Here is a 26882-nt window from a genome sequence, read left to right on the forward strand (position 1 = left end):
TAATCCTCTTAATAAAAGGATTAGCAGCTCTTTGAGGTACTATTATTATTTCAGTTTTACAGATGAAGGAATTTGGAAGTTTATAAGCTTGCCCAAGTCATATAGATAATAATGTGTCAGAGTCTAGATTTGAACTCTGATTCTTGTAAAGCCTATGCCTTTAACTAGAGTGATCTAGAACTGTACTTCTCAAATTTTAATATGCATGATGTTTACCTAGTGATTTACCTGATTCACCATTTTTACAGAGGCCAAGTTGATGTTGATGCTGCTGGTCAGAGGACCACAGTTTGAGTATCAAGGTTATAAAGGCAGTCTTCTCCTAACCTTGAAAACAAATATGGTCATCCCTTGGTCTCTCTGGGGATTGGTCCCAGAACCTCTGCTGATACCAAAATCCAAGAAGGCTCAAGTCCCTTATGTAAAATAGAATAGTATTTGCATATCACCTATGCAAATCCTCCCGTATACTTCATTTAAATCATCCATAGATTACTTATAATACCTAATACAATCTAAATGCTATGTGAATAGTTGCCTGTGTGTGGCAAATTCAAGTTTCTCATTTTGGGACTTTCTGGAATTTTTTTTCTGAATATTTTCAATCTGAGGATGCAGAGGGCCAACTGGACAATAATGGCTTTCATACAGCTGTTTCTGAAAATATTCCTCAGTGAATGCTGATGTTCTGACTCTCAGTACAATTAAAAGAAAGTCTGTAAGGGAGGACATCTCTTGAAAAAGCAAAGGAGGGGAGGAGCAAGACATTTAGTTCTCTGGTTTTTTTCTTTCTCTTAAATAGTGTCTCTTCTGTTTCTCTTATTCTAATAGCAAAATGATTCTTATTCATTCATTCGACAAATACTTATTGTGCACCTACTATGTGCCAAACATGATTTTAGGCATGGGAATTTAGTAAACAAAGCAGAGTAAAATCCTTGCTTTCGTGAAGCTTACGTTGTAGTGGATAAAATAGCTGACACATATATCATCACAATGTGCCAACACTGGTCTCAGTGCTTTACATATTTTTTTTTTTTTCTCAATCCAGATGTAGTTCGTCCGTTAGAAGTTATTGATAACATGAGCTCTGTGGCCTAGTGATTGAGTTGGCATTCCAATTTTTGGTTTACAAGAAGAGCAGAACTTAACCAACAGTCAAGTTCTCAGGAGAAGGAAAAAAGCTTTTCTTAGCCCATGGCACATAGATGGCCTAGTCATGGTGTGCTGCTAAGAAGCTTTGGTGGGGGGAGGGATTAAAACTTTTAATATCATTCAGGGAAGGATCTTTACCTTATCAATTAATATTTTCCCAAAGACTCCAATTTATTGGGTTGGTGATACAATGGAAACATTTTTGATATTGCAATTTATGAGTTGATTTATTCATTTTTTGTGAAATTGGTTCAATAGGAAATGTAGCAGTTAAGGGATAATCTGGCACACTTTCCTATACTGCATTTGGTATCTAGAAATGGATGTTATGGCCTGCATTCCGAAATAGGTTTTCTGAATTCAGTCTTTTTTTTTTTTTTTTTTTTAATTAATTTATTTATTTAGGGCTACATTGGGTCTTCCTTGCTGCGCGTGAGCTTGCTTTAGTTGCAGCAAGCAGAGGCTACTCTTCGTTGCAGTGCACGGGCTTCTCATTGCGGTGGCTTGTCTTGTTGCGGAGCACGGGCTCTAGGTGCATGGGCTCAGTTGCTCCGCAGCGTGTGGGATCTTCCTGGACCAGGGCTCAAACCCGTGTCCCCTGCATTGGCAGGCAGATCCTTAACCACTGCGCCACCAGGGAAGCCCTGAATTCAGTCTTAAGGAGAATAATTAATATTGTTTACTTTGCCTTCCTGAAGTAATACTGACAGAGTGGAGAGAATAGCTACAGGATAAATTACTAAACCAAAGTTTACTAGTACAGTACTGAAAACTTAATGATGACCTTCAGTTACAAAAATTATGTGAATATCTTGAGTGTAGATGCCCTATTTATACAAAACCATTCTTTAAAATTCTATCAATTTGAAAATGCCTGATAGAATTTTAAAGAATAGTTTTGTATACAGGGCATCTATGCTCAGGATATTCATATAATTTTTGTAATTGAATACCATCATTATTTAGTTTTTAGTATTATACTAGCTCTTCATTCCACTCTAGGAAGGAAGGAAGGGAGAGAAGGGAGGAAGAAGAAAAGAAAAACGTTTCACGATTAGAGAAACTGTTGAAGTTTTCTTTTCTGATTGAGTTTGTTGTGACTAGAATCAGAAGGTGATAATTTAAGTTATCATTCATAATTTTTGGAAAATATCAGTGGCATGGTTTTTGACTCTCTACTGATTCCCCTATAAAAGGAACATTTTGATGGCAAAAATAAAAAACTGTTAACAGTATGTGAAATTAAGATCTTAAAGGGACTCGGTACTCTGGGCCTTATGACTTCTCAAATTTCTCCAGCCAAAGCTCCCTTCTAGGACTAAACTCCACACAGAGCTTTGTGCAATCTGCTGGGAATAGGATCTAAATTAAGTACAATAGGGACAATGGAGACAAGCAGAAAAGAAGGTGCAAATAAAAGTATGGGAGAAGGCTAGAGTTAGGTGACCTCATAAAGTAAATCACTTTAATTTTTTTTTTTTAATAAAATCTGGTAGTTCTTTTTTTTTTTTTTAATGGTAGGTTTCTGCTTTTAAGATTTATTTATTTATTTTTGTTGATTGATTGATTGGTTGCTATGTTGGGTCTTTGTTTCTGTGCTAGGGCTTTCTCTAGTTGCGGCAAGCGGGGTCCACTCTTCATTGCGGTGCGCGGGCCTCTCACTATCGTGGCCTCCCCCGTTGCGAAGCACAGGCTCCAGACGTGCAGGCTCAGTAGTTGCGGCTCACGGGCCTAGTTGCTCCATGGCATGTGGGATCTTCCCAGACCAGGGCTCGAACCCGTGTCCCCTGCATTAGCAGGCAGACTCTCAACCACTGCGCCACCAGGGAAGCCCCACTTTAATTTTTAATATAAAAAATGCAGAGCTCTATAGCTGTGGAATTAGAAAAACTGTCTACTTGCCATGAAAATGAGCAACTAAAAAAGATCCAGGTCAAATCCCACAGAATTATCATAACAAAAGAGAATAAGAGGTAGAATAACATCACTGCAGAGAATGAAAGCTTACCCAAAAGACATTCTTACTAAACATATGAAAACTTAATAGGTGGTAGAGTTATGATTTTTCAAAAATCTATGAGTAACATCTGAGTCAACAAACACAAGAATTATTGACCTTAATAAATAGCAGATGGAAAGGTGTGTGTTTTTTTAAAAAGTTAGAAACAAAAGCAAATGAATAAAGAGATAAAGATTTGAGAGAAAGAGATAAGGATTTGAAGATACGCAGTGAAAATCCAACAGAGGTCCATAAAAAAGAAAACCAAAGCAAGGGAACAGACAAAAATGCTAAAGACTATGCTTAACAAAACTTCTTGAAATAAAAAAAGGATATGAGACTACGTATTTAAAAGACACTGCGCACCTTGGAAAATCAACCCAGAACAACCAACATCAAGACATATTCTAGTAAAATTATTGGGCTTTGAAGAAAGTACTTTGGCAATCCTGACAAAAAGACCAGGTAACTTATAGGGGAAAGAATATAAGACTGCCATCACTATATTTGAAAGCAATGACTTATGCCAGAAGAAAATGCCATAACATATGTAAGGGGGAAAAATGTGAACCAGAGATTTTATGTCTAGCCAAACTGACTTTTAGATAGAGACTACAGGTAAACTGCTATCGAAGACCTAATTCCCCATGAGTCTTTTTATAGGGATCTTCTAGTGAATGAGCTTCAGATAGCCAAAAAGACTAACAAAACCTCAATGGTGGGTGATATAGAAATAAATATAAATGTATTCATTTGTACATTTTAATATACATACATGTATTTCTTACCTCTGTTCATGAGAGGAATCTAAGAACAATGATACCCCAGTAGCAATGAGCACTGTTAGCTTCTAGATTTTTATTTCAAAATATTGTTTTCCATTAAAAGGAACTAGTGCCCCTTAAAGACAGATTGATTCAGGAGATGGGCAGGGAAAATACAGGATAAACCTAGAATATCTTAGAATGACAGAAATGAAGGACATATTCAAAAAATAATTTAGGCATCTCAGTAGTACACAGTGCCAACTGGAGGGAGCGCTCAGTGGTGAAAGCAGAACTGTTTTAGCAACAAATTTATATGATGATAGACTTTAAATCTTAGAATAAAAGAAATACCTATGAGTTCCTACTTATATAAGTACCTAATTGAATAAATAAATAAATGGAGGTGAAGGGACAGGTCTTCCCTGCAGGTGAATATCAATTAATTCCTTTTGCACTGCAGGGACTACATTTCCCTGCAGTGTAGAAGGAATGAGAATAATAACAAATTTACCATTAGGGAAATACTGCAGTAGTAATTGTTGCAGGGAAGATCTCTGACAGACAGTAAAATTAGTGGGTGCAAATTTGTGGAGAAACAGGATATTAGCATAATCTCAAAGTATCTCCCCAAGACATTTACCTGTTACAAAGGGGGAAATGGTTAACTTTACAGTGGAATGAGCAGCCAACACCACTGTAACCGAATGATCAAGGTATTTACATCATCATGTAGCCTCTGATATAATGCACAACATTTCTTCTGTGAAATTTTTCATCAAAAATGTATATCTTAATCTAGAGAAAACATCAAACAAGACCAAAGTGAGAGGTATTCTACAAAATAACTGTCAAGATCAGAAAAGACAAGGAAAGAATGAGGAATGGTCACAGATTGGAGGAGACTAAGGAAACACAAGAACAAAATGAGATATGGATCCTCAAATGGAAAGGATCTGGTGGGGGGTTGGTTGGGAGGAAAGGCAAAATTTAAATAAAATCTGTTTATGTTTAATAGTATTTTACTAATGTTAATTTCCTGGTTTTGATAATTGTGCTGTGAGTATGTAAGTTGTTAACTTAGGGGAAACAGGGTGATGATGTACTTGAACTATTTTTGTAACACATCTATATGTCTAAAATTATTTCAAAATAAAGATTTAAAAAAGAATGTTGGGTGAGCATTAACTTGGTAGTTACATGTAACTAAACCTAACTGACAGATACAGAGAACATGTAGTCTTTAATGGCTATGTGTTTTCACAGTGGAGCTATAGTAAGACAAAACAAATGGAGAAAGAATGGGAAGAGTACATGCAAAAAACTTGTGAACCTTTCATTAAATCACTTTGGTGATGGTGGTGTCATTGTTATTCTGAGAACGTGCATAATATGAGGAAAAAATAACTGATGTTCTAATTATATCATCTGTGGTGTCCTTGAAAACCAAGATTCTCAGTGTGGGAAAAAGAAATAAGATGTAAGACAGAAAAGTTAAGGAAAAACAAATATCATTATGAACTCATGGGTTAATTTTATTATTTTCTAGCGCTGTCCACTGAAAAGACTTAAAAACAATGGCCAACCCAGTAGCAGTGAGCATCCTTTAGCACCCAGATCGTGGTCTTGAAATACAGTTTCCCATTAAAGTAAACCAAGGTGTCTTGGAAAAGTGGCTGATTCCAGTTCTGGGGCATAATGAGCCAAGAAACATCCTGTCATTCCAAGTAGTATGGATTGTATCAAAGTCATTTCAGAAAGACTCAAGAGCCAACTTAAAAAGGTTTCCATTGTCTAAGATGGGACAATTTAAGCATCACAAGGAAAATAACTGTAGCGGATTAAAACACATTGAATATGTCTTAAATCCATGACTTCATCATAATACTAACAGAAAAACTGGTTACCTTTGGAGGATGCCAGTGGAGACCAAATTGTTATTTTGAAAATTGTTAAATAAACAAAAAGAATTGAACTTTAATCCTGACTTTTCAGTATTAACTGTACCACTGTATAACAAAACAATAAATTAGTAAAGTTTATTTTTATAGGGTTTATTATAATCACTGATGGAAGATTGACAGAATGGGAATATCATTTTGTAATCCCTAATGAGAAAACGTTTTAGATACTCAGCATTAACATCTCTTAACATCACATGAAGAGATGATCAGACATTAATGCCTCTTGATAAAGAACATACCACCACTGAAGTAGTTTTGCCACAGAAATTGAACCTGAATCTGATGCAGGCTATAGATTAAAGTGATGATTTACAGGGAAAAAAGGACAGAGGAATATGGGAATGCAGTCAGCAAAATCCAGAAATTATAGAATTGAGTCACCATCAAATTACTTGATTTGGTGACTCAAATAAATTGCAAAAAAATAAAGGATGGAGGAACAATAGTAGGTTAAAGAGACCTAAAAAAGAAAATAAAAGGTAAAACTAAACTATAAAGCAAAATAAGGAAGTGATTAATTTAAAAGTCAAGGTAATAGTTATACTTGTTAAAGAAGGAATTACTATCGGGAAAAGGCTTGTGTGTGGCTTTTCGGGTGCTGACAGGGTTCTATTTCCTGTTTGCCTTCTAATAATTTATTAAGTGGTTCATTTGTTTTCTGTGGGTGGCTTTACTTTTTAAATTTTTATTTATTTATTTATTTGGCTGCGCCAGGTCTTAGTTGTGGCATGTAGGGTCTTCGTTGCAGCATGCGGGATCTTTTTTTTTTAGTTGGGGCATGCGGGATCTTTTAGTTGAGTCACGTGGGATCTTTGTTGTGGCATGTGGGATCTTTAGTTGTGGCATGTAGGATCTAATTCCCTGACCAGGGATTGAACCCGGGCCCCCTGCATTGGGAACGTGAGTCTTAACCACTGGACTACCAGGGAAGTCCCCTGTGGCTTTATTTTGTTATACTTAATTATAAAAAACTTCTTGATACCTTTTTGGCAGATATCTACCATGTAATTTTTAAATAAGTTACAAAAGGATTGGCACCAGTTCATATCCCTTTAACATGCAATAAAATGATAGTACTGATGTTTTAGTGAAGGCAGCTCCTATTATTTGTCCATTAGATACATGTTGGTAATATCAAATGATAACTTCAATATTTTGAGTCCAGAAAACTATTAGAGCTCATTAATGAATACACACAAAACTGTTGCATTTCTGTACACTAACAATGAAAGATCAGAAAGAGAATTTGAGGAAACAATCCCATTTACCATCGCATCAAAAAGAATAAAATACCTAGGAATAAACCTACCTAAGGAAGCAAAAGACCTGTACTCTGAAAATGGTAAGACACTGATGAAAGACATCGAAGATGATGCAAAACAGATGGAAAGATACACCATATTCTAGGATTGAAAGAATCACTATTCTCAAAATGACTATACTACCCAAGGCAATCTACAGATTCAGTGCAATCCCTATCAAATTGCCAATGGCATTTTTAACAGAACTAGAACAAAAAAGTTTTTAAATTTGTATGGAAACACAAAAGACCCGAATAGCCAAAGCAATCTTGAGAAAGAAAAATGGAGCTGGAGGAATCAGGCTCCCTGACTTCAGACTATACTATAAAGCTGCAGTCAGTAAAACAGTATGGTACTGGCACAAAAACAGAAATACAGATCAATGGAACAGGCTAGAAAGCCCAGAAATAAGCCCACGCACCTATGGCCAATTAATCTACCACAAAGAAGGCAAGAATATCCAATGGAGAAGAGACAGCCTCTTCAACAAGTGGTGCTGGGAAAGCTGGGCAGCTACATGTAAAAGAATGAAATTAGAACATTCTCTAACACCATACACAAAAATAAACTCAAAATGGATTGAAGACCTAAATGTAAGACCGGAAACTATATAACTGTTAGAGGAAAACATAGGCAGAGCACTCTTTGACATAAATCCAGCAATATATTTTTGGATCCACCTCCTAGAGTAACAAAAATAAAAACAGGGACTTCCCTGGCAGTCCAGTGGTTAAGACTCTGCTTCCACTGCAGGGGGCATGGGTTCGATCCCTAGTCGGGGAATTAAGGTCCCACATGCCGTGCGGGTGTGGCCAAAACAAAAACAAAAATAAACAAATGGGACCTAATTAAACTTAAAAGATTTTGCACAGCAAAGGAAACCATAAACAATACGAAAAGACGACCCACAGTATGGGAAAAAATATTTGCAAACGACGCAACCAACAAGGGATTAATCTCCAAATGTGCAAGTAGCTCATGCAGCTCAATATAAAAAAAAAAACAAACAACCCAATCAGAAAATGGGCAGAAGATCTAAAGGGACATTTCTCTAAAGAAGACATACAGATGGACAAAAAGCACATGAAAAGATGCTTAACATCGCTAAGTATTAGAGAAACACAAATCAAAACTACAATGAGGTATCACCTCACACAGTCAGAATGGCCATCATCAAAAAGTCTACAAACAATAAATACTGGAGAGGGTGTGGAGAAAAGGGAACCCTCCTGCACTGTTGGTGGGAATGTAAATTGGTACAGCCACTAGGGAGAACAGTATGGAGTTTCCTTTAAAAAAGTAAAAATAGGGCTACCATATGATCCAGCAGTCCCACTCCTGGGCATAAATTCGGAGAAAACTGTAATTCAAAAAGATACATGCCCCCCAATGTTCATAGCAGCACTATTTACAATAGCCAAGACATGGAAGCAACCTAAATGTCCGTCAACAGATGAATGGATAAAGAAGATGTGGTACACATATATATATATATATATATATATATATATATATAATCGAATATTACTCAGCCACGAAAAAGAATGAAATAATGCCATTTGCAGCAACATGGATGGACCTAAAGATTATCATACTAAGTGAAGTAAGTTGGACAGTGAAAGATCAAATATCATATGATATCACTGATATGTGGAATCTAAAAAAAAATGATATAAATGAACTTATTTAAAAAACAGAAACAGACTCTGAAAACAAACTTCTGGTTACCAGAGGGGAAAAGTGGGGGGGGGGGAATAAATTAGGAGTTTGGGATTAACATATACACACTACTATATATAAAATAGATAATCAACAGGGATCTACTGTATAGCACAGGGAACTCAATATTCTGTAATAACCTAAATGGGAAAAAAAATCTGGAAAAGAATAGATATATGTGTATGTATTACTGAATCACTTTGCTGTACACTGAATCTAACACAACATTGTAAATCAACTATATTCCAATATAAAATAAAAGATTTTTAAATTTATTGATATATATCAATAATGCTATATGTTGTATTTTTTAGATTCCACATATATGTGATATCAGACAGTATTTGTCTTTCTCTGACTTATTTCACTTAGCATAATGCCCTCCAAGTCCATCTGTGTTGCTGCAAATGGCAGACTTTCATTCTTTTTTATGGCTGAGTAGTATTCCATTGCATATATCTACCACATCTTCTTTATCCATTCATCTGTTCATGGACACTTAGGTTACTTCCATACCTTGGCAATTGTAAATAATGCTGCTATGAACATTGGGTGCATGTTATCTTTTCAGAGTAGTATTGTTGTTTCTTTTAGATATATATACCCAGGAGTGGAACTGCTGAGTCATATGGTATTTCTACTTTTAGTTTTCTGAGAAACCTCCATTCTGTTTTCCACAGTGGTTGCACCAGTTTACTTTCCCACCAGCAGTGTATGAGGGTTCCCTTTTCTTCACATCCTCACCAGTATTTGTTTGTTTTCTTTTTGATGATGGCCATTCTGACAAGTGTGAGTTAAATTTTTTTCTTGTAATAAAAAGTCATGTGGTAAGCAGTTCAGGTCTGGTTCAGCAGCTCCATGAAGCCGTCAAGTACCCTTCCTAATCTGCCATCCTTAGCACGTGGCTTTGATTGTTCCCTCTCCAGGTATTGTGTGCAGACTCTGGACAAAAAGCAGGGGAAGGGGCAGAAGGCATAGGTCAACTGAACCTTGTAAGTCTCACCCAGTAGATTTCCTCATGCATCTCATTGGCCAGAATTGGTTCACATGACCCTTAGCTATAAGGTATCTGAAGAGGCAAGTACTTTCTTGAACAAAATCAGAGTTGTAGTAGTAAGAAAGAAGAGGAGATTGATACTGGATAGGTAACTAGCAATGTCCTTCAGTGTTAACTTACATAGAACATTCAGTGTTTCATTACATAGTGATTGGGATGGGTGGGAAAGCCCACAATAGGTGATTAATAGATAACTGTTGAGTAGATGAATGAATGTGCTTTAAAAACCCACAGTAAGTAACACTTGTCTTGAATCACCTTAAGTTTGTCAAGCAGTGTTGCTGTTGCATTGTGATTTTAGAGGTGAATTTTTCCTTGAGTTTTGTTACTTCAAATTTCATGTCTCTTAAACTCATTTGGATCTTCCTTTATAGTTAGTTTCCTTTTGACAGAACTTGTTGAAAATGCTTGTATAACTGAATGACCTTTTTACCAATTATGATTGTGCTTAAAGTTTCATTTCATGTCATGGTTTTTGTGTCTTCGGTTTTAGGGATACATCCATGTGATCTACAGGAGCTAGAGTTATAATTGTTATGTTTTTCTCTTATAAGAACTAAGCCAAAAAAAAATATTGAATATTTTGGGGTTAAGAGAAATATAAGCCAGTGAAGAATAATTGTTGAGGTCGCTTAGTCTAGCTGCTTTTATTTATACATGAAGAAATGAGGATCAGAGAGTTTGTGACATATCTAAAGATACACCACTAGCTGAATTAGGATTACTGAATCTAGGAGTCTTGAACCTAATGTTACTCTTCATTTTATTTTGCCACGTTGTTACTCAAATCAAAATCAGTTTAAAGGACTTATTCGTTCACCGCCCCAAAAGCAAAGTGTCATTTTAGCTTGGGTGGGAGTCACAGTGAGAATCCTGAGTTGCTTTTTGAACCAAAATATATAGAAAAAATATGAAATTGTGTTTAGTATACTCTTTGTATTAGGCTAAAGTTATTTATAAAGATGGTCATCTGTATTTTAATTGTTAACCAAGATATTTATTTAATTAGACTTCCTGATACATTAACCAATTTCAATGAATAGGAATTTACTAAACCTGCTTAATCAATGGGAAAGGGAAGACATTCAAACTAGATAATTTCTGTCATGTCTTTAATTTTCTTAGTGACATGCATATGTTAAATAAGTATATGACAGTTAAAGAGGGAGGCGCAATACTCTAATCTCAGGTTCTCAGTAGTTATCAGTGGTTCTTGAATTTTTTATTTGCAGTATGATTGAACATAAAAGAAATGGTGGTTTGTAATAAAAGTACTTAACTTTTTAAAAGAAATGTTGAATTCTCACTTTAAAGAATATGTCCTACTTCATCTCACTTCTGTCTATTATATTTTATTCCCACGAAAACGTTGAAACTCTGTCTGGTGTATCAACTTGGCAAGAATCTGTTCAGAAAAAAGTTTTTAATTCCTATCTTGCTAAAACTTCGTTTAGAATTGAGGTTTTTCAGTTGCAAGGATAGGGTGAGGAAAATTTAGGTAAAATTAGTAGTTAAAGAATTCTGAAAACACTGCTCAGATTCTCTGAGCACAAGTTTAAAGCATATATGCATTCTCTGTAATTCCATTCAGAGATTATGATATTTACTAAATATGACTCTTGTTATATTTATTTATTTATTTTTAATAAATTTATTTATTTATTTTATTTTTGGCTGCGTTGGGTCCTCGTTGCTGAGTGCGGGCTTTCTTTTAGTTGTGGTGCACGGGAGCTACTCTTCGTTGTGGTGTGTGGGCTTCTCATTGCAATGGCTTCTCTTGTTGCGGAGCTTGGGCTCTAGGCGCGCTGGCTTCAGTAGTTGTGGCACGCGGGCTCTAGAGCGCAGGCTCAGTAGTTGTGGCGCACGGGCTTAGTTGCTCCACGGCATGTAGGATCTTCCCGGACCAAGGCTCGAACCCGTGTCCCCTGCATTGGCAGGCAGATTCTTAACCACTGCGTCACCAGGGAAGCCCCATACTTTTGTTATATTTAAATTTGCACTATTAGGTACTCCATGAAAGTTGGAAATATATAGCCGATAAGGTAAAAAGAGGAGTTGATAGATAAACACAAATAGTTTCCTTATAAAATACTAACTTCTGAAATGTTCAGTAATGGCATTTGATAAAGTAAATTGTAATATAACCATATTGAGGGATGTTACATAATTAAGTCCAATTTCTGTAAAGGCATTTAATATCATAAGAAAATGCTAATGTTTCAGTGAGAAAAATGGGGCAGCATGATCCCAACATTCTCAAAAATATATAAGACTAGAAGGAAGTAACCTATAATAAAATATTAATAGTGATTGCCTCTGGGTATTTGGATTATGGGCATGTTTTTTGTTTCTCTGTTTTTCATTTTCTGTACAGAATTGTTACTTTTATAACCTGAATAAAACATAAAACATTTTCCCACTGCCTTGCTCATGTTACCTCAGTGAAATGAAGTGCTCAGTGACTTGCAAAGAAGAACAGTTGTCAGGTTTTAAAACAAATATGGTCTTTTGGAAATGTTTTATGATATATTCTTAGTTTCATATTTTTGAGCCATCACTGGAGCTTGAATAAATTATTTGAGCTGTATAAATATTTATATTTCATTGAGAACATTGAAGCTAAAAGTATAAAGCAGAAACCTGAGTCTTTCTAAATAATAGTTTTTTTAATATCTAAAAGTTGTACTTCAGAGTTTGGTAATTTTCTTTACTGTCCGATTTTATTTTTTATTGTCAGATGTCCAGTGACAGAAGCCACCTCTTTTAAGAGAGAAACTTCAAATGGAAATATATTTTATGTTATGCCTTATATATTTTATAATCTTGAATGCTTAGATTCATGTGAACGTTTTCTGATTTTTAGAGGAACAGAAGGAAAGTGAAAAGATGAAAAGTGAAGAGCAGCCAATAGATTCAGAAAACTGTTCTACACCCAATGCTCTAGAAGAGACTACTGTGAAAATAGAAAAAGAAGATGAAAAGGAACTTGTAAAACTGCCAGTCATAGTGAAGCTAGAAAAACCTTTGCCAGAAAGCGAAGAAAAAAAGATTATCAAAGAAGAAAGTGATTCCTTCAAGGAAAATGTCAAACCCATAAAAGTCGAAGTGAAGGAATGTAGAGCAGATCCTAGAGATATCAAAGGTAGCATGGAGAAGCTAGAGCCTGAGAGGCTAGATTTTGCTGGCAATGTTAAATCTTCTCAAGAAATCACTGAGAAGTCTACTGAAGAAACCGAGAAACTTAAAAATGACCAGCAGGCCAAGATACCACTAAAAAAACGAGAAATTAAACTGAGTGATGATTTTGACAGTCCAATCAAAGGACCTTTGTGTAAATCAGTTACTCCAACAAAAGAGTTTTTGAAAGATGAAATAAAACAAGAGGAAGAGACTTGTAAAAGGATCTCTACAATCACTACTTTTGGTCATGAAGGGAAACAGCTGGTAAATGGAGAAGTTAGTGATGAAAGGGTAACTCCAAATTTTAAGACAGAACAGATGGAAATGAAGTTTTATGATACAAAGGAAGATAGCTGTAGCCCCTCTAAGGACAGAAGTGTCATCATGGAGGGAAATGGAGCAGAGTCTTTAAATTCTGTCATAACGAGTATGAAAATAGGTGATCTTGAGAAAGAAGTGGTCACTTTAGGGAAAGATGCAGATAGTTCAATATCAGCCTTAGAGACACAGAGTCACAAAGGGCACATAGAGGAAACTGGTCCTCCAGAAATGGAAACCTCTCTTGAGACTTCTGAAATAGCAAAGGCTCTCTCTTTAAAATCTGCTTTATCTACTGCTGAATCCTGTAGCATGAGAGTTGAAGAGAGGTCTCCCAAAAGTAAGAAGGATAAGCGCACACCAGTCCTAGAATGTCTTGAAAAGTTAGAGAAGTCCAAAAAGACTGTTCTTGATAAAGACACACAAAGATTGAGTCCAATACCAGAGGAGGTTCCAAAGAGTACTGTAGAATCAGTAAACGCAGGGTCTCCCGAGACAGCTGAACCTTCTCCATCATCTAACGTGACTGTCCACTGTGAGAAACTAGCCTCAGAAAAAGAAGTGGTAGAATGTCAGAATACCAGTTCCACTGAAGGTCAGTCCTTGGAGAAAATAGACCCAGAAATTTTAAAAGTGGATTCAGAATCCACAAAGGTAGAAGTGGATGATCTGGACAATGCCCAGACCTCTGGCACAGGTGATCCTTCTGAGACAAAGGGTTCTATGCAAAAAAGCAAATTTAAATATAAGTTGATTCCTGAAGAAGAAACCACTGCCTCAGAAAACACAGAAATAACCTCTGAAAGGCAGAAAGAGGGCATCAAATTAACAATTAGGATATCCAGTAGGAAGAAGAAGCCAGATTCTCCTCCCAAAATTCTAGAGCCAGAAACCAAGCAAGAGAAGACAGAAAAGGAAGAAGAGAAAACAAATGTGGGTCGTACTTTAAGGAGGTCTCCAAGAATATCTAGACCCACAGCAAAAATAGCTGAAATCAGAGATCAGAAAGCTGATAAAAAAAGAGGGGAAGGAGAAGATGAAGTAGAAGAAGAGTCAGCAGCTTTGCAAAAAACTGAGAAAAAAGAAAGTTTGAAAAAAACAGAGAAGGATACAAATTCTAAAGTAACCAAGGTAAAATTTCTTCTACTCTGAGTTTTAATTTTTCTTAGAAATACTTGGCTCTGAGTGTTTGTATCTGTTTGCTTTTGGCTAAATCAGCTCATTCAAAGATAACTAAAACAACCAACCACAAAAAAGCCTCTCTTCCTATATCTGAGATGTTTTTTCTTAGTAGTTATCTCCAGACATTAAATTTCAGACTGTATAATCCTGTCATCTTTTAAACTTTTTCTCTGTTGTAGGCAATATAGAAATATATTCTCTGTATTGTAAACTATCCAAGTAATACCTAACCTGTATGATTGAAAAATGAAAATTCCTTAGAAACACTATTAACAGTTTGGGCTACATCTCTTTGCAGTCCTTTTTCCATATATTCATGTCCATGTTCGTAAATACTTCCCATTCTTTTAAAAAATAGATCGAATCAAATTATTTTTCTTTGAGCTTTTCACTTAACAGTGTGTGTCTGAACTCTTTACATATCAGTAGATATAGTGTACTTTTTGGTTATTGGTGGCCACGTAGTATTCCATAGTGTGGGTGTACCTCAGTTTATTTAACCACTCCCTGCTTGATTGACATTTAGGTCGTTTCCAATTTTTCACTATTACAGGCAGTGCTGCACTGAAGATCCTTTTGGACATGAGTGAGTATTTCTTTAGAATAGACCCCTAGAATTGGAATTGCTGGGTCAAGGGGCATATGTGTTTTAAGTTTTGATAGCTTTCTCTATATTGCCCTCCAAAAAAGGCCCAGTTAATGTACCCTCTCATTGCCAGTGTTTGAGAGTGCCTCTGTGTCCCCATTTTAATCATTAGTCATAGAGCCAGAATTTTTTTTTTCTATGACCCTCTTATTTTAAGCAAAATCTAGTACAAGTCTTTGGCTAGCCTATGGGAGTTTGTTGTAGTTAAAAGTGCTACTTTTGTTTTTGATATATTTAAGTGGTCAGATTGTTCTTAATTGCAAGTGATCATTTGTTCCCTGAAATACTAAATTTTAGAATTTTTACTTAAAAAAAATTTCCCCTTCTGTTGTTAGAATTATTTTGGTCTCTGGTGGGGACTTACACTGTAGGAGTGAACAGAAATATGACTTAAAATATTGTGAAGCCAGCCAATAAAAAGCAGTTCCCAACATTATAAAGTTATTCTCTGAATAATATTTTTTAAGTTTGTCAGGATTTTTGTATGTATTTTTGACCCATTAAATTTTTTAAATTCATCACTAATACGGGAATTAAATTTTTTATGTAACAATATGTGAGAATATAGTCAGTGCTCTATTATAGAGCCTTTGAAAAGCGCATGACCTTTGACCCAGAATCCTCTTCAAGGAATTTATCCTAACCACAGAAGTGTGTGTAAAAGTTTGTATTTGCAAGGATACATTGTTTATGAAAGTGAAAAATGGAAAACTACCTAAATGTCTGTCTAGTAGTGGATTAGATAAATACAGCTATGTGATGGCTTATACATATATATACACACACACATGATGTTAGGAGACTATTTTATAACTAGGGAAAATAGTTATAAGACAGAATGTTCATTATAATTCTCCCTTCCAAAAAGTAGAAAAAATTAATGGAAATATATACCAAAATTTAATAGTAGGTATATCTGTGGATGAAGCTACAATAATTTTTCTTTTCTTCTTTGTATATTCACTAAATATTCTACAATGCATATGTAATCAGAACTGTTTTTTTAACATTCTTATTACATCAGATTATCCTAATGTTTTATTTTATACAAGGTAAAACCCAAAGGCAAAGTTCGATGGACTGGTTCTCGAACACGTGGCAGGTGGAAATATTCCAGCAATGATGAAAGTGAAGGGTCTGACAGTGAAAAATCATCTGCAGCTTCGGAAGAGGAGGAAGAAAAGGAAAGTGAAGACGCCATCCTAGCAGATGATGATGAACCATGCAAAAAATGTGGCCTTCCAAACCATCCTGAACTAGTATGTACCTGATCTAAATGGACAGTATTCAAATTATTGGCACGCTGTGGTGTGAAGCAGCCTAACTTCTGGGTTTGATCATGATTTCAGTTTTATGTGTGCAAAATAGCCTTTATTTCTGTTTCGCAGATAATAACCCAACTGTAGGGAGGATTAGGATCTTGCTTTCATTCTTACCTGGCTTTATATTGATATTTCCTCTACTTAAGCATGCACTCCTATAATCTCTTCTCACAGATCAATTAGTTTATTCAAATATTTCTATTCTGTTTTTTTCCTTTAAAGTTTTCTTCTTTTCCTTTAAGTTACTTTATAATGATATTTCTGAAGTGGCAGCTTTAAATAAGTAAGACCTAAAGGGCCTGTTGCCTTTCTGTAAAAACATGTAAGTCAAGTAGTAACCTAGTAGGGCTTTAAACTTTAGAAAGTGGACAGTTGTAAAAAAAAAATTTAAGAGGATAATTATAGACCAGATATATTCAGAAAAATAGTGACAGATTTACATGGGACTTTCTTACTTAGGAAGTAAGTTCTTCAAAGATTGCCTAAATCAGGAAAACCAGTTCCTAACCTATATATGTATTTTTGCAGTTCATAAGTGCTTTCTAAAGAACCTATTGAGGAAACACTTTTGTTATGCTCAATTCTATGCAACCGTTCTGTTCTTTGGAATAGATTTGACTTTAAAAGCGAGCTCCACCTATTAAGTAGAAAGAGACATAAAGAAAGAAACTTCCACATAGGTTGAGTTGTATGGGAGCAGAAATAAGTTATGTAAAGTTGCCAAGCACAGTTCCTGATATCTGTTGTGTGCCGGGGTAAAGCTGTTTGTGGTTTACTTGCAGTTTTCTTCCTAAATGTGAAAATTATATCTGGAAACCAAATCAGTGAAGTTTATCAAATCCCAGTAGTTTCAGAGGGTTCAAGTAAAAGATATAACTTAGACCCAGAGAATAACTTTAGCTCCGAGAAGAACAGTTGTCAAAATTACACTGAGAAGACCCTTCTAAGCGTTTTTATGATCATCAAACTATAAAAGTTAGGTCAAGACTTTTGTGTGGAGAAAGGCAAAGAGAAGATTGACATAGTGGTCTTTTCTGCCCCCTAAATCAAGTAAAAATCAATATTTGTGTTCTTTCCCTACCATTTCCTAATATTTTTTTATACTGAGAGAATGCATTTTGACTGAGGCAGCAATAGACGTCAATGACAAAGGGGTGTGAAGAAATGAAAAGTAAAATGAGGTGAGCAGAAATGACATCCAGGAGATGGAGAAAGTTGCACCCTTCTTGGAACACACATAGGATTTTTATTTGGTTATCTTAATAACTGCTCTGAAAATCCCATTGCTGGTTATTGTGGCAAAGAGAATGACATTGGAAACTGAAGATCCCAAATATGGTGGATCTCTTATGCTAGATATTTAAGCATAATCCTCAAATAAAAATGTTAGGCAGCTGTTGTGTGTTAAGTGGTAGGGAAATGATGCTGAATTAGATGTGGTCCTTGTTCTCTTTGAGCTTACAGCAGAAAAGCAATAAATTCATAGATGAGTATAGAACTCTATCGGGTTTTTCAGATGCTTTAGTGAAAATAAGTGGGATCATTGCCTGAAGCTTGGAAATCTCACGTAGTAGTATTTATTTTAATGGGTTTTTACCTTTCTTGAAGAATAGAGACAATCATCATTTTAGAAATAAACTGAATTCTAAAAGTTTATTTTTAATTTTGTTATTTGAAATTTAGATTATGTTTTAAGATAGAAATGATGTGATAAATCGAATCAGGTGCCCAGGTTAGTCCACATATGCCTATGTAAGCAATCAATCACATAACTGAAGTATACTGTTAATATAACTTAAATTGAATTCTGGCTATTGGTAGCAAATGGAGAAGGGAGTTTTTCACTTTTAAAATGTGTGCACATTCTGTTCCCCACTCTAAACCCTCCCCATGGTACATGTTAGCAATTCAGAAACTATATATAACTATATACAAATAAAACTATATACAAATAAATGAAGTGTAGATAATGGGAGCCAGCTTTCTCACTGTTAAAGAAGTTAGAAATAAGGCTGAAGGCTAGAATGAACCCTGTGGTGCTGGATTAGATGGTGAGTTATTAGTATGAACTCATGCTTATTTTAATATAGATATATGTATATACATGGGGTGCTATACATATATGTATTTCCTAGCTCTGTCCTCTGTGAGAACTTAGAATCAGGGATACCCAGGAGCAGTGAGCACTCAGCACCCAGATCTCGATTTCTAAATACCATTCTCCAATAAAAGAACCATTGTTTCTGGGGAAAATGGCTGATTCTAAGGCTTGGGCAAGGAAAATATAAGATGTGCCTAGAGTATCCTGTATTACCAGAAAGTAAGGAAGTGCTTTAAAAAAAAATAAAAGCATGCAAATGAGTCCTAAGGACACAGGGGCCAACCTGAAAACTCCTAGTATATCAATGGCTAGAACAATTTGAACAATAAATTAAATAATTGTTTTAGATTACAACCCAAAGAATAAAATAATATTCATTAGTTCATTCTGATACAAATAAATGGGGTAATGGGGGAGGGACTTTTTTTTTTTTTTATAGAAGAATTCCAAATAGCAAATGTTGAGGGCATGAGGAAAACAGAAAATCACCATTAGAACACTGTACTAATAATTGTTTTGTTTTGTTTTGTTTTGCTTGTGGGATCTTAGTTCCCAGACCAGGGATCGAACCCAGGTCCCAAGCAGTGGAAGCACAGAGTCGTAACCACTGGACCACCAGGGAATTCCCAGTAATAATTATTGCAGCAAGATCCACTGATGAGTCCTAAAACTAGTGGGTGAAACTGTAAGGAAAAACAGGGTATAGCCTAACTTCAACATATCTTCCCCCCCAATATTTATTAATTACTGTGGTGATTTTCACTTATCTCTACAAATTCTTTGATACTCCTCTCTTCAGAAAGTGGAGCTTAATTCCCTTCCCCTTGAGTATGGGCTGGAGTTATCAGTTTTAATGAGAATAGAGTATAGAAAGTGAAAAGTAACTTTACAGTAATGAAAAACAACAGACACTACTATAACCAAGTGATCAAAGTTAATGTCACCAGTAATAAGTCATATTGCTATCATGTACCCCCAGATATGATGTAGTGAGCAGGGCATTTCACCTCTATGGTATTCTCAAAAACCCATAACTTCAGTCTAATCATGAGAAGACATCAGACAAACCCAAACTGAGGGCAGTCTGCATAATATCTGACTAGTACTCTGCAAAACTGTCAAAGTCATGGAAAACAAAGAAAGACCAAGAAACTGTTACAGATCAGAGGAAATTAAGAAGAGATGATGAAATGCAGTATAATATCCTGGATTGGATCCTAGAATCAAAAAAAGGACAACAGTGGAAAAACTGGTGAAGTCTGAATAATGTCTGTTGTTTAGTTAATAGTTTTATACTGATGTTAATTTCTTAAGTTTTGGTAAATGTACCATGGTTATGTAAGATATTAACGTTAGTGTCCTATCTTGGCAACTCTTCCATAAATCGAAAATTATTTTAAAATAAAGGATTTTTTTAAGTTTAATTCATGAGTGTGTACCATTTTAAGTTTTAGAGAACTGGTCACCTGAAACTCGAATAGCAAAAAATAATCAACTTAAGATTAATTATTCGTAGCTTTTTTATTTGAACATGATTGTCCTTAGTGTAGTTCGATTCCTCTCATGTTTGAATTTACATGATAAAAGGAGCCATGAGTGTTTCTTACAGATAGGTAATTGAAATGCTATTTACAGTGGAAATTATTTGTATTTTAAAAGTCCTTTGTGTGGTAGGGGAGTTTATGGTACTTCAGCTATAAAACTCTATTATAAAGAATGTGTTGTCATATTCCTCATGGCATACAAAAAAAGGATTGTAACTCTAGTTCAGAAAAGACTTGTTATTTTTCACTTAATTTGTTAGCTTAACATTTTATTTTTTTTTGGTTCTTAAATTTTTTTTTTAAATTATATCTTAGAGGGGAGTTTCCTGGCGGTCCAGTGGTTAGGACTCCGCACTCTCACTGCCAAGGGCTCGGGTTCAATCCCTGGTCAGGGAACTAAGATCCCACAAGCTGTGCAGTGAGGCCCAAAAAAAAAAAAAGACATGTTAGGTTCCTAATTATCAGAGCTTTTTTATTATTATGCTTTATGCAGATAAAGAGTATAGTATAGTATATTACTTAGTTTTATGCTAAGAAATATAGAAATGTCCTTATTTTAACTTGAGTCATTGAATATTAGTCATAGAGTTAGGTTGACAATTAATCTGTGGTTTTTTTCAGATTCTCCTGTGCGACTCTTGTGACAGTGGATACCACACTGCCTGCCTTCGCCCTCCTCTCATGATCATCCCAGATGGAGAATGGTTCTGCCCCCCTTGCCAACATGTATGATGACCCAGCACAGTTCTGTTTTTCCAGTCTTTGATTTTATATTTAAATTAATAATATTTCTTGACAGCCACTAAACATTTTAATCTTCAATTTGTAGATATTGTTCATCTCTTGTTTAAATTTCTGTGAAATTAAGAGACTATTGATAAAAACTACTTTTTATTAGTATCTTTTAGGTCTTCCCTTTATTTTTTTTCCAAAGCAATTCTTAGAAGACCTCTGGGTTTTGTAAAATTATAATCTCTGGTTTATTTTTTCTCACATTCGTTAAAGGCACAAAAACCCCCCAAATTAAGATACTATACAAGGGAAGAAATAAGTTTCTTCCTTTTGTTTATCCCTTTGTTTCATTCTCTTTTTCATTTCTGCCTGCCTTCCTTTTGTCAGTTTTATAGATGATATTATGAATTATGCACCATTATAATGGTACTTTGAATAGAAACATGGATTCTGTTTCTCTCGTATCTCGATTCAGGTGGATTTCTTTTAAAACTGAAGAGCAGGATATTTTTTTGCATCCAAGAGGTCCTTTCTCTCACAAGCCCAGTCTCATTTTACTTTAAAAATGATGGCCTTGGGACTTCCCTGGCGGTCCGGTGGTTAGGACTCCACACTTCCACTGCAGGGAGCATGGGTTCGATCCCTGGTTGGGGAACTAAGATGCCGCAAGCCGCACAGCACAGCCAAAAAAAAAAAAAGATGGCCTTTATTGCATTTCTTAGTAAAGTGGAATTTTTTTGGCTTAGCGTCATTTTAGCAATTACATTCTTCAGCTCTGTTTTGACCCAGTAACCATGTGGCATGGTTTTGTAAATTTTTTTCCATTCTCTTTTTAAAAAATAGTGATTGGCACCATTGTATTTTATTGTACATAAACCTTCTTCCTTAAAAATGTCTTAGGATTTAAAAAAATTTTTTAATCACTGTCATGTATATACAGTGAACCAAATGCTATTTTAAACATTGATTACTGCCAGCAAGATAAGCATTGAACATGTTTCTTGGCAAAGCTATAAGTTTCTTTAACATGTGTGTTAGTTTAAAGATACCCTGCTCATCTTCAGTTCAGTGGATGAACTGAAGCGGCATGTCTTTATTTAATTAAATACAAGGAACATTTCAGTGTTCACTGCGTGGCCCCTTATCAGCTCTCATAGCATGGTATCTATAGCTAATAGGCAAGATATAAATGATTGTGGAAAGGTGTGTAAAATGACACTCATCTGTTTTATTTTTTCAGAAACTACTGTGTGAAAAATTAGAGGAACAATTGCAGGATTTGGATGTTGCCTTAAAGAAGAAGGAGCGTGCTGAACGCAGGTATTGTGATACATGTGTTAATGTTTTACTTGGGAATTTGACCTCAGAATTGTCTTCCAGTATAGACTAATGTGTCTGTCTAAAGCAGGGTTTGGCAAACTCTGACCTGTGGGCCAAATATGGCCCGGCTAAGAATGGTTTTTTCCTTTTTAAATGATTAGAAAAAAATCAAAACAAAAATCATATGTCATGGCACATGAAAATTGTATATTCTGATTTCATTGTCCATAAATAAAGTTTTATTGGAACATAGCCATGCTCATTGGTTTATATGTTGCCTGTGACTGCTTTTGCACTACAGCAGCGGAGTTGAGTAGTTGCAACAGGGACCTTATTACCCAAACCTAATTTATTATCTGTCCTTTTACAGGAAAAGTTTGCCAATCCCTGATCTAAAATATTTATCAGAACCTACTCTGAATAAGTATTGGCCCAAGTATTGTGGAGGATATGTAGCTAAGTATGTAGGGAGTACAAGAAAACTGTAAGAACTGGTCTACAGTTTAGTTACCCATGTCGTCTCTTTGGGTGGGCAGAATTAACACTGGTGAAATAAAGAGCATTTAAATGCTGAACTGAACTGTGTCCTACTGACTGTAAGCAATGCCTCCCTTTTCAATATGCCACTGCAGTGTGGTCTAAAGCAGTTGAAGAAGGCTTCTTGGAGGAGGTAAGATTGGAGTTGAGCTTAATCTTTAAAGGGGGCTCAAAATCAAGACAGTAAGTTTGTATTTATTTATGTTTATATGTACCTTTGTTGATGAGTCTATTGCTAAACATTCATTCATTCCTACTGTGTTCCAAACTGAAGAGAAAAGATGAGTAAGACAAAGCTCTTGCTTACCTAGAGTTCACCTTCTACCAGAGGACGCAGATGTATGAACCAGTGATTCAGTAAAGTAGACAAATCGAGGTATATTTGGAGCAATACTAGAACATTGTGGAGGAGCACTTTAGTTCTCCTAGGAGTTGGGGTTATCAGGGAAGTCCTTGGAAGATAACTAGGGGTTATATAGGTGGACATGCAGAGAAAGGATATTTCAGGCAAAGAGCACAGTACAAGCAAGAGAGTGTAAATGTGAGAGTAAAAGAGTGGCGGGGGATGAAGCTATAAAGGAAACCGAGGCCAAATTGTGAACAGCTTTGCATAACTGGCTAGGAAATTTGAATTATTCTCTAGAGGCATGGGGGAGCCATCAGAGGAGGGATGTGCATAATCAGACTTTTATTTCAGAAAAAATGCCCTGGTAACAGTAAGAAGAAGGAATTAGAGTTTAGGCTGTTGGAATAAAGTCTATGAGAGCCAGTGAGGCCGAACTAGAGCAGTCATCATGATAATAAAGTAGAGAGGTTGAAGAGAATTTTCAGAGGATTAATCAGTAGGACTTGATGCCCATCTGTACATGGTATGAGAAAAATCTAAGCAGTGTCTCCTGATTGCCCCTTCATTTGCTGCTACTTTAACTTTTACCTCCGTCACATAGTGTTCCCCTCAAAACTTCAGTTTGCGTTGAGACAGTCTGCTCATTCCATAGTCCACACACTTTACTCTGTGCCAAGTTGAACCTTAAAAATGGGTTCAGCTTCTAGATCCTTTTTCCTCTTTACTGCTCACCTTGAGCTCTCTCTGGCTCATAATGTATGCTGCTTAGTTTAAAGGCAAAGTTTATCTCTGAAGTTCACTAGGAGATAAAAGTAGTACTTTTTTTTAATCGGTTATCTAAATACCTTTATATGTAGGAACTAACAGTCCTGTATACAGTTATTAGGACTATTTTGATGTGCAAACTGCTCCTGTCTTAATTTTTGACACTGGAAAAGATCTAACTAAAGATGCTTCAAATTAAATCATAATTAAAAATTAGACTTGGTCTTCCTGCAATCTGCCTGCCCTTCTGAGAAATGAGTTCATGTTCTGAAGCTGATCTGACTTAGCAGTGTAGATAGCTAATAGGCTCACCCTTTAAGGACTTGGAAGAAAGTAGATTCTCTCTAAAAGCCAAGAATGTAAACCACTAAGAATTTGTCTCATACTTACATTATATCCGTTTATTCTTTGGAGGCCTGTGATGCTTGTACGTTTTATATGTGGAAAGATTGGTGAACATTTATTTTACTCTTGCCTCACACACTTTAGAATATGCTGCTGCAGTTAAGAAATACTTTCAGTTTTAGAAATTTATGTTAAAATGTGCCACAACATTTGTTTATATTATTGGTCTCCCATTTACTAGTTCATCTACTTTCTCTTCTGTCCTTGGTAATCCTCTTTACTTAAATGTCATCCTTTAAGAGGACATCTGTAATTGTGCCTTTACATCACACACTAAATCCTATACGAGACCATTCTAACAAGGCAAGTTAACTGTTACTGTTGTTTGTTAATTCCCCCAAAAATCTGGTTAACAAAGCTTTCATTATTTATAACTCCTAATATATGTATATATTAGGAGCTCTAAATAGCAAAATATGTATGTTTCTAAAGCAAATAATATATTACCTGTAAATTCAGGTGACTTCATCTCTTTTTAAAAGTGAGCATTTTTATTCATCCTGTTTCAAATCTGTGAAATAATTTCTCTAGCATTCATCCTAACAACTTAGAGCCTTGCTTACTGTCTATGTCATAGTGCTAGAGTATCTTTCCCCTTGTTTGTTCTTTTAGTCAACATTTAATGAACATTTATTGAGCACCTGCTTTATGCCAGGCAATGTAATCAACATGAGGTGTATGATATGTGGCTCTACGGTATGGTGGAAAAGAAGGATGTGTCAGTGAGTAATTAGTAACTAGCCAGCAACTGTCTATAGAGCTGGAGCTGTGATGCTCTGTGAAATCTGATGTTTCAGAAGTCCATCCAGCTGATATGTAAATGTCCCTTCCTGGACTTGGTGCCAGAAATTATTGGGAATTCAAATAGCTGTGTACTTCCAAAGTACTATTACTAGTGCTTTGCTAGCAGAGAGTTGGATTTAATCAGGGTTGGAATTTTCCAGGTAATATAACAGAGGGAAGGAGAGAAAGAGACAAGGAATTTGAGAGTGTATGCAAAGGAGTATTTGTAATGATGGACCATGGAGTCTAAGCCAGGTAAGGGGGAAAGTAAGGACACAAAGGGAGTGCTGGACAGTGAAAAAAGGGTAGGGTCAGTGGATAGAGGTCCCACTGGAGTCAGGGAATGGTTGAGATCAGTGTAACAGAGGGAGTGAGCTGGAAAGTGAGTCAGTAGAAGTCAGAGAACAGGTTCCTTGAAATTGAAATTTTAAAAAGGGTGTGGTTATTGGTAATAATAAGGTCTGGGCCCAATATGATCATTGAGCTAGGTGGTGAGATAGAATGGAAGATGTAACTTTCATAAGATTACTGAGCAAGAGAATGCCTTGATGAGAAATCATACCTACCTTCAAGGTCTTACTCAGATATTACCACCTATTTAAAGCCTTCCCGAGTTTCTCAGCTCTTCAGAGAAAATCCATTCCTTTTTCTCATTTCCATTATACCTGTTCATAATGGACTACAGTTAGTTGTTAAATAATTGTGAGGGCAAGAACCATGTCTCATTTACCTTTCGATTTCCAAGCCTGACACAAGTCAAGACCTAACATAGAACATGACTAAGTGTTTTTTCAATTGAGTTGAGAAGAGAAATAATGGTCAAGTGAAAATAGAGCTTTTGAGGTATGAAAGAGGAAACTGATACCACAATAAACTTGGTTAATGTAAAGAGACATGTCAAACATATTTAATAACAGAGAGCTGAAGTTTTGAATTATCCACGTAGCCTTCGCTATTAATTTCAGCTAGTACTGTTCTTCCTTTCCTAGTTTTTAGTTCATTAACTGTACTAATTTTTTTAAACAAGTTTTGATTAAAATAACTTTATTATTTTCTTACATGCCAGTTTTTATTTAATAGCTTCATAACCCATCTCTTAAAAAGAGTATAAAATTCTTGTTAGCCCAGGGTTTATGGGGCAGTAAAGGCTGTGTTCTAAAGGACCCACACAACTGGATCATTAATGTCCTATATGGGACATCACAAATAAAGGGAGGAAGAGTGGTTACTATTTCTGTTTAGTTGAACATACACTGGCATGTATGTAAAAGCTCAGCTGTTCTTGGTGAATTGAATTAACTTTGGGAGAACCAGAGAAAGCTTCTGTTCTATATAGCAATTCGTTGTGTAAAATCTGTTGAATTAAAATCAACAAAGATTTCTTTGAAATGAAACTCTATGTCATTAGTGTCCATAAATCCACATTTTCTGGAGAAGTCTTAACTGGCTCTGAAGATATCTTTGTTGTAAGCATCCTAGAGTGCAGAGACATATGGCTGTATTGCTGCTTTTCTTCTCTGCAAACAAGAAGTGGATGGTCTTAGAATCATTCACATAAAATATTACTGAGAACTTCCAGCATAACAAAGATCCAGTTTGTCCAGAGTTGGTGTTCCATCTAATCACTTCATCAGTGAGTCACAAGCATGACTCTTTTCATCAGATTTCCTTGTCTGTTTCACTTACAGGTTTTATTTTACCTGGCGTAAGTCACTTCTAAAGCTAAGTTTTCATACCTTTAG

At 35.7% G+C, this 26882-nt stretch overlaps 1 protein-coding gene across 2 annotated transcripts in view; it reads left to right on the forward strand.

Moving 5' to 3' along the window:
- The window catches only part of RSF1 (remodeling and spacing factor 1), a 179515-nt gene that overhangs the window by 134954 nt on the left and 17679 nt on the right, over positions 1 to 26882 (forward strand). For both annotated transcript variants that reach the window (XM_082410310.1, XM_082410311.1), the window contains exons 6-9: positions 12823 to 14588; positions 16338 to 16544; positions 20874 to 20978; positions 22225 to 22304. In XM_082410310.1, the coding sequence (XP_082266436.1) occupies positions 12823 to 14588; positions 16338 to 16544; positions 20874 to 20978; positions 22225 to 22304 (2158 nt within the window). The remainder of the gene's footprint in view (positions 1 to 12822; positions 14589 to 16337; positions 16545 to 20873; positions 20979 to 22224; positions 22305 to 26882) is intronic.

Source organism: Balaenoptera physalus, assembly GCF_965194825.1.
Source record: "Balaenoptera physalus genome assembly, chromosome: 10".
In the NCBI taxonomy this organism is placed as follows: Eukaryota; Metazoa; Chordata; class Mammalia; order Artiodactyla; family Balaenopteridae; genus Balaenoptera; species Balaenoptera physalus.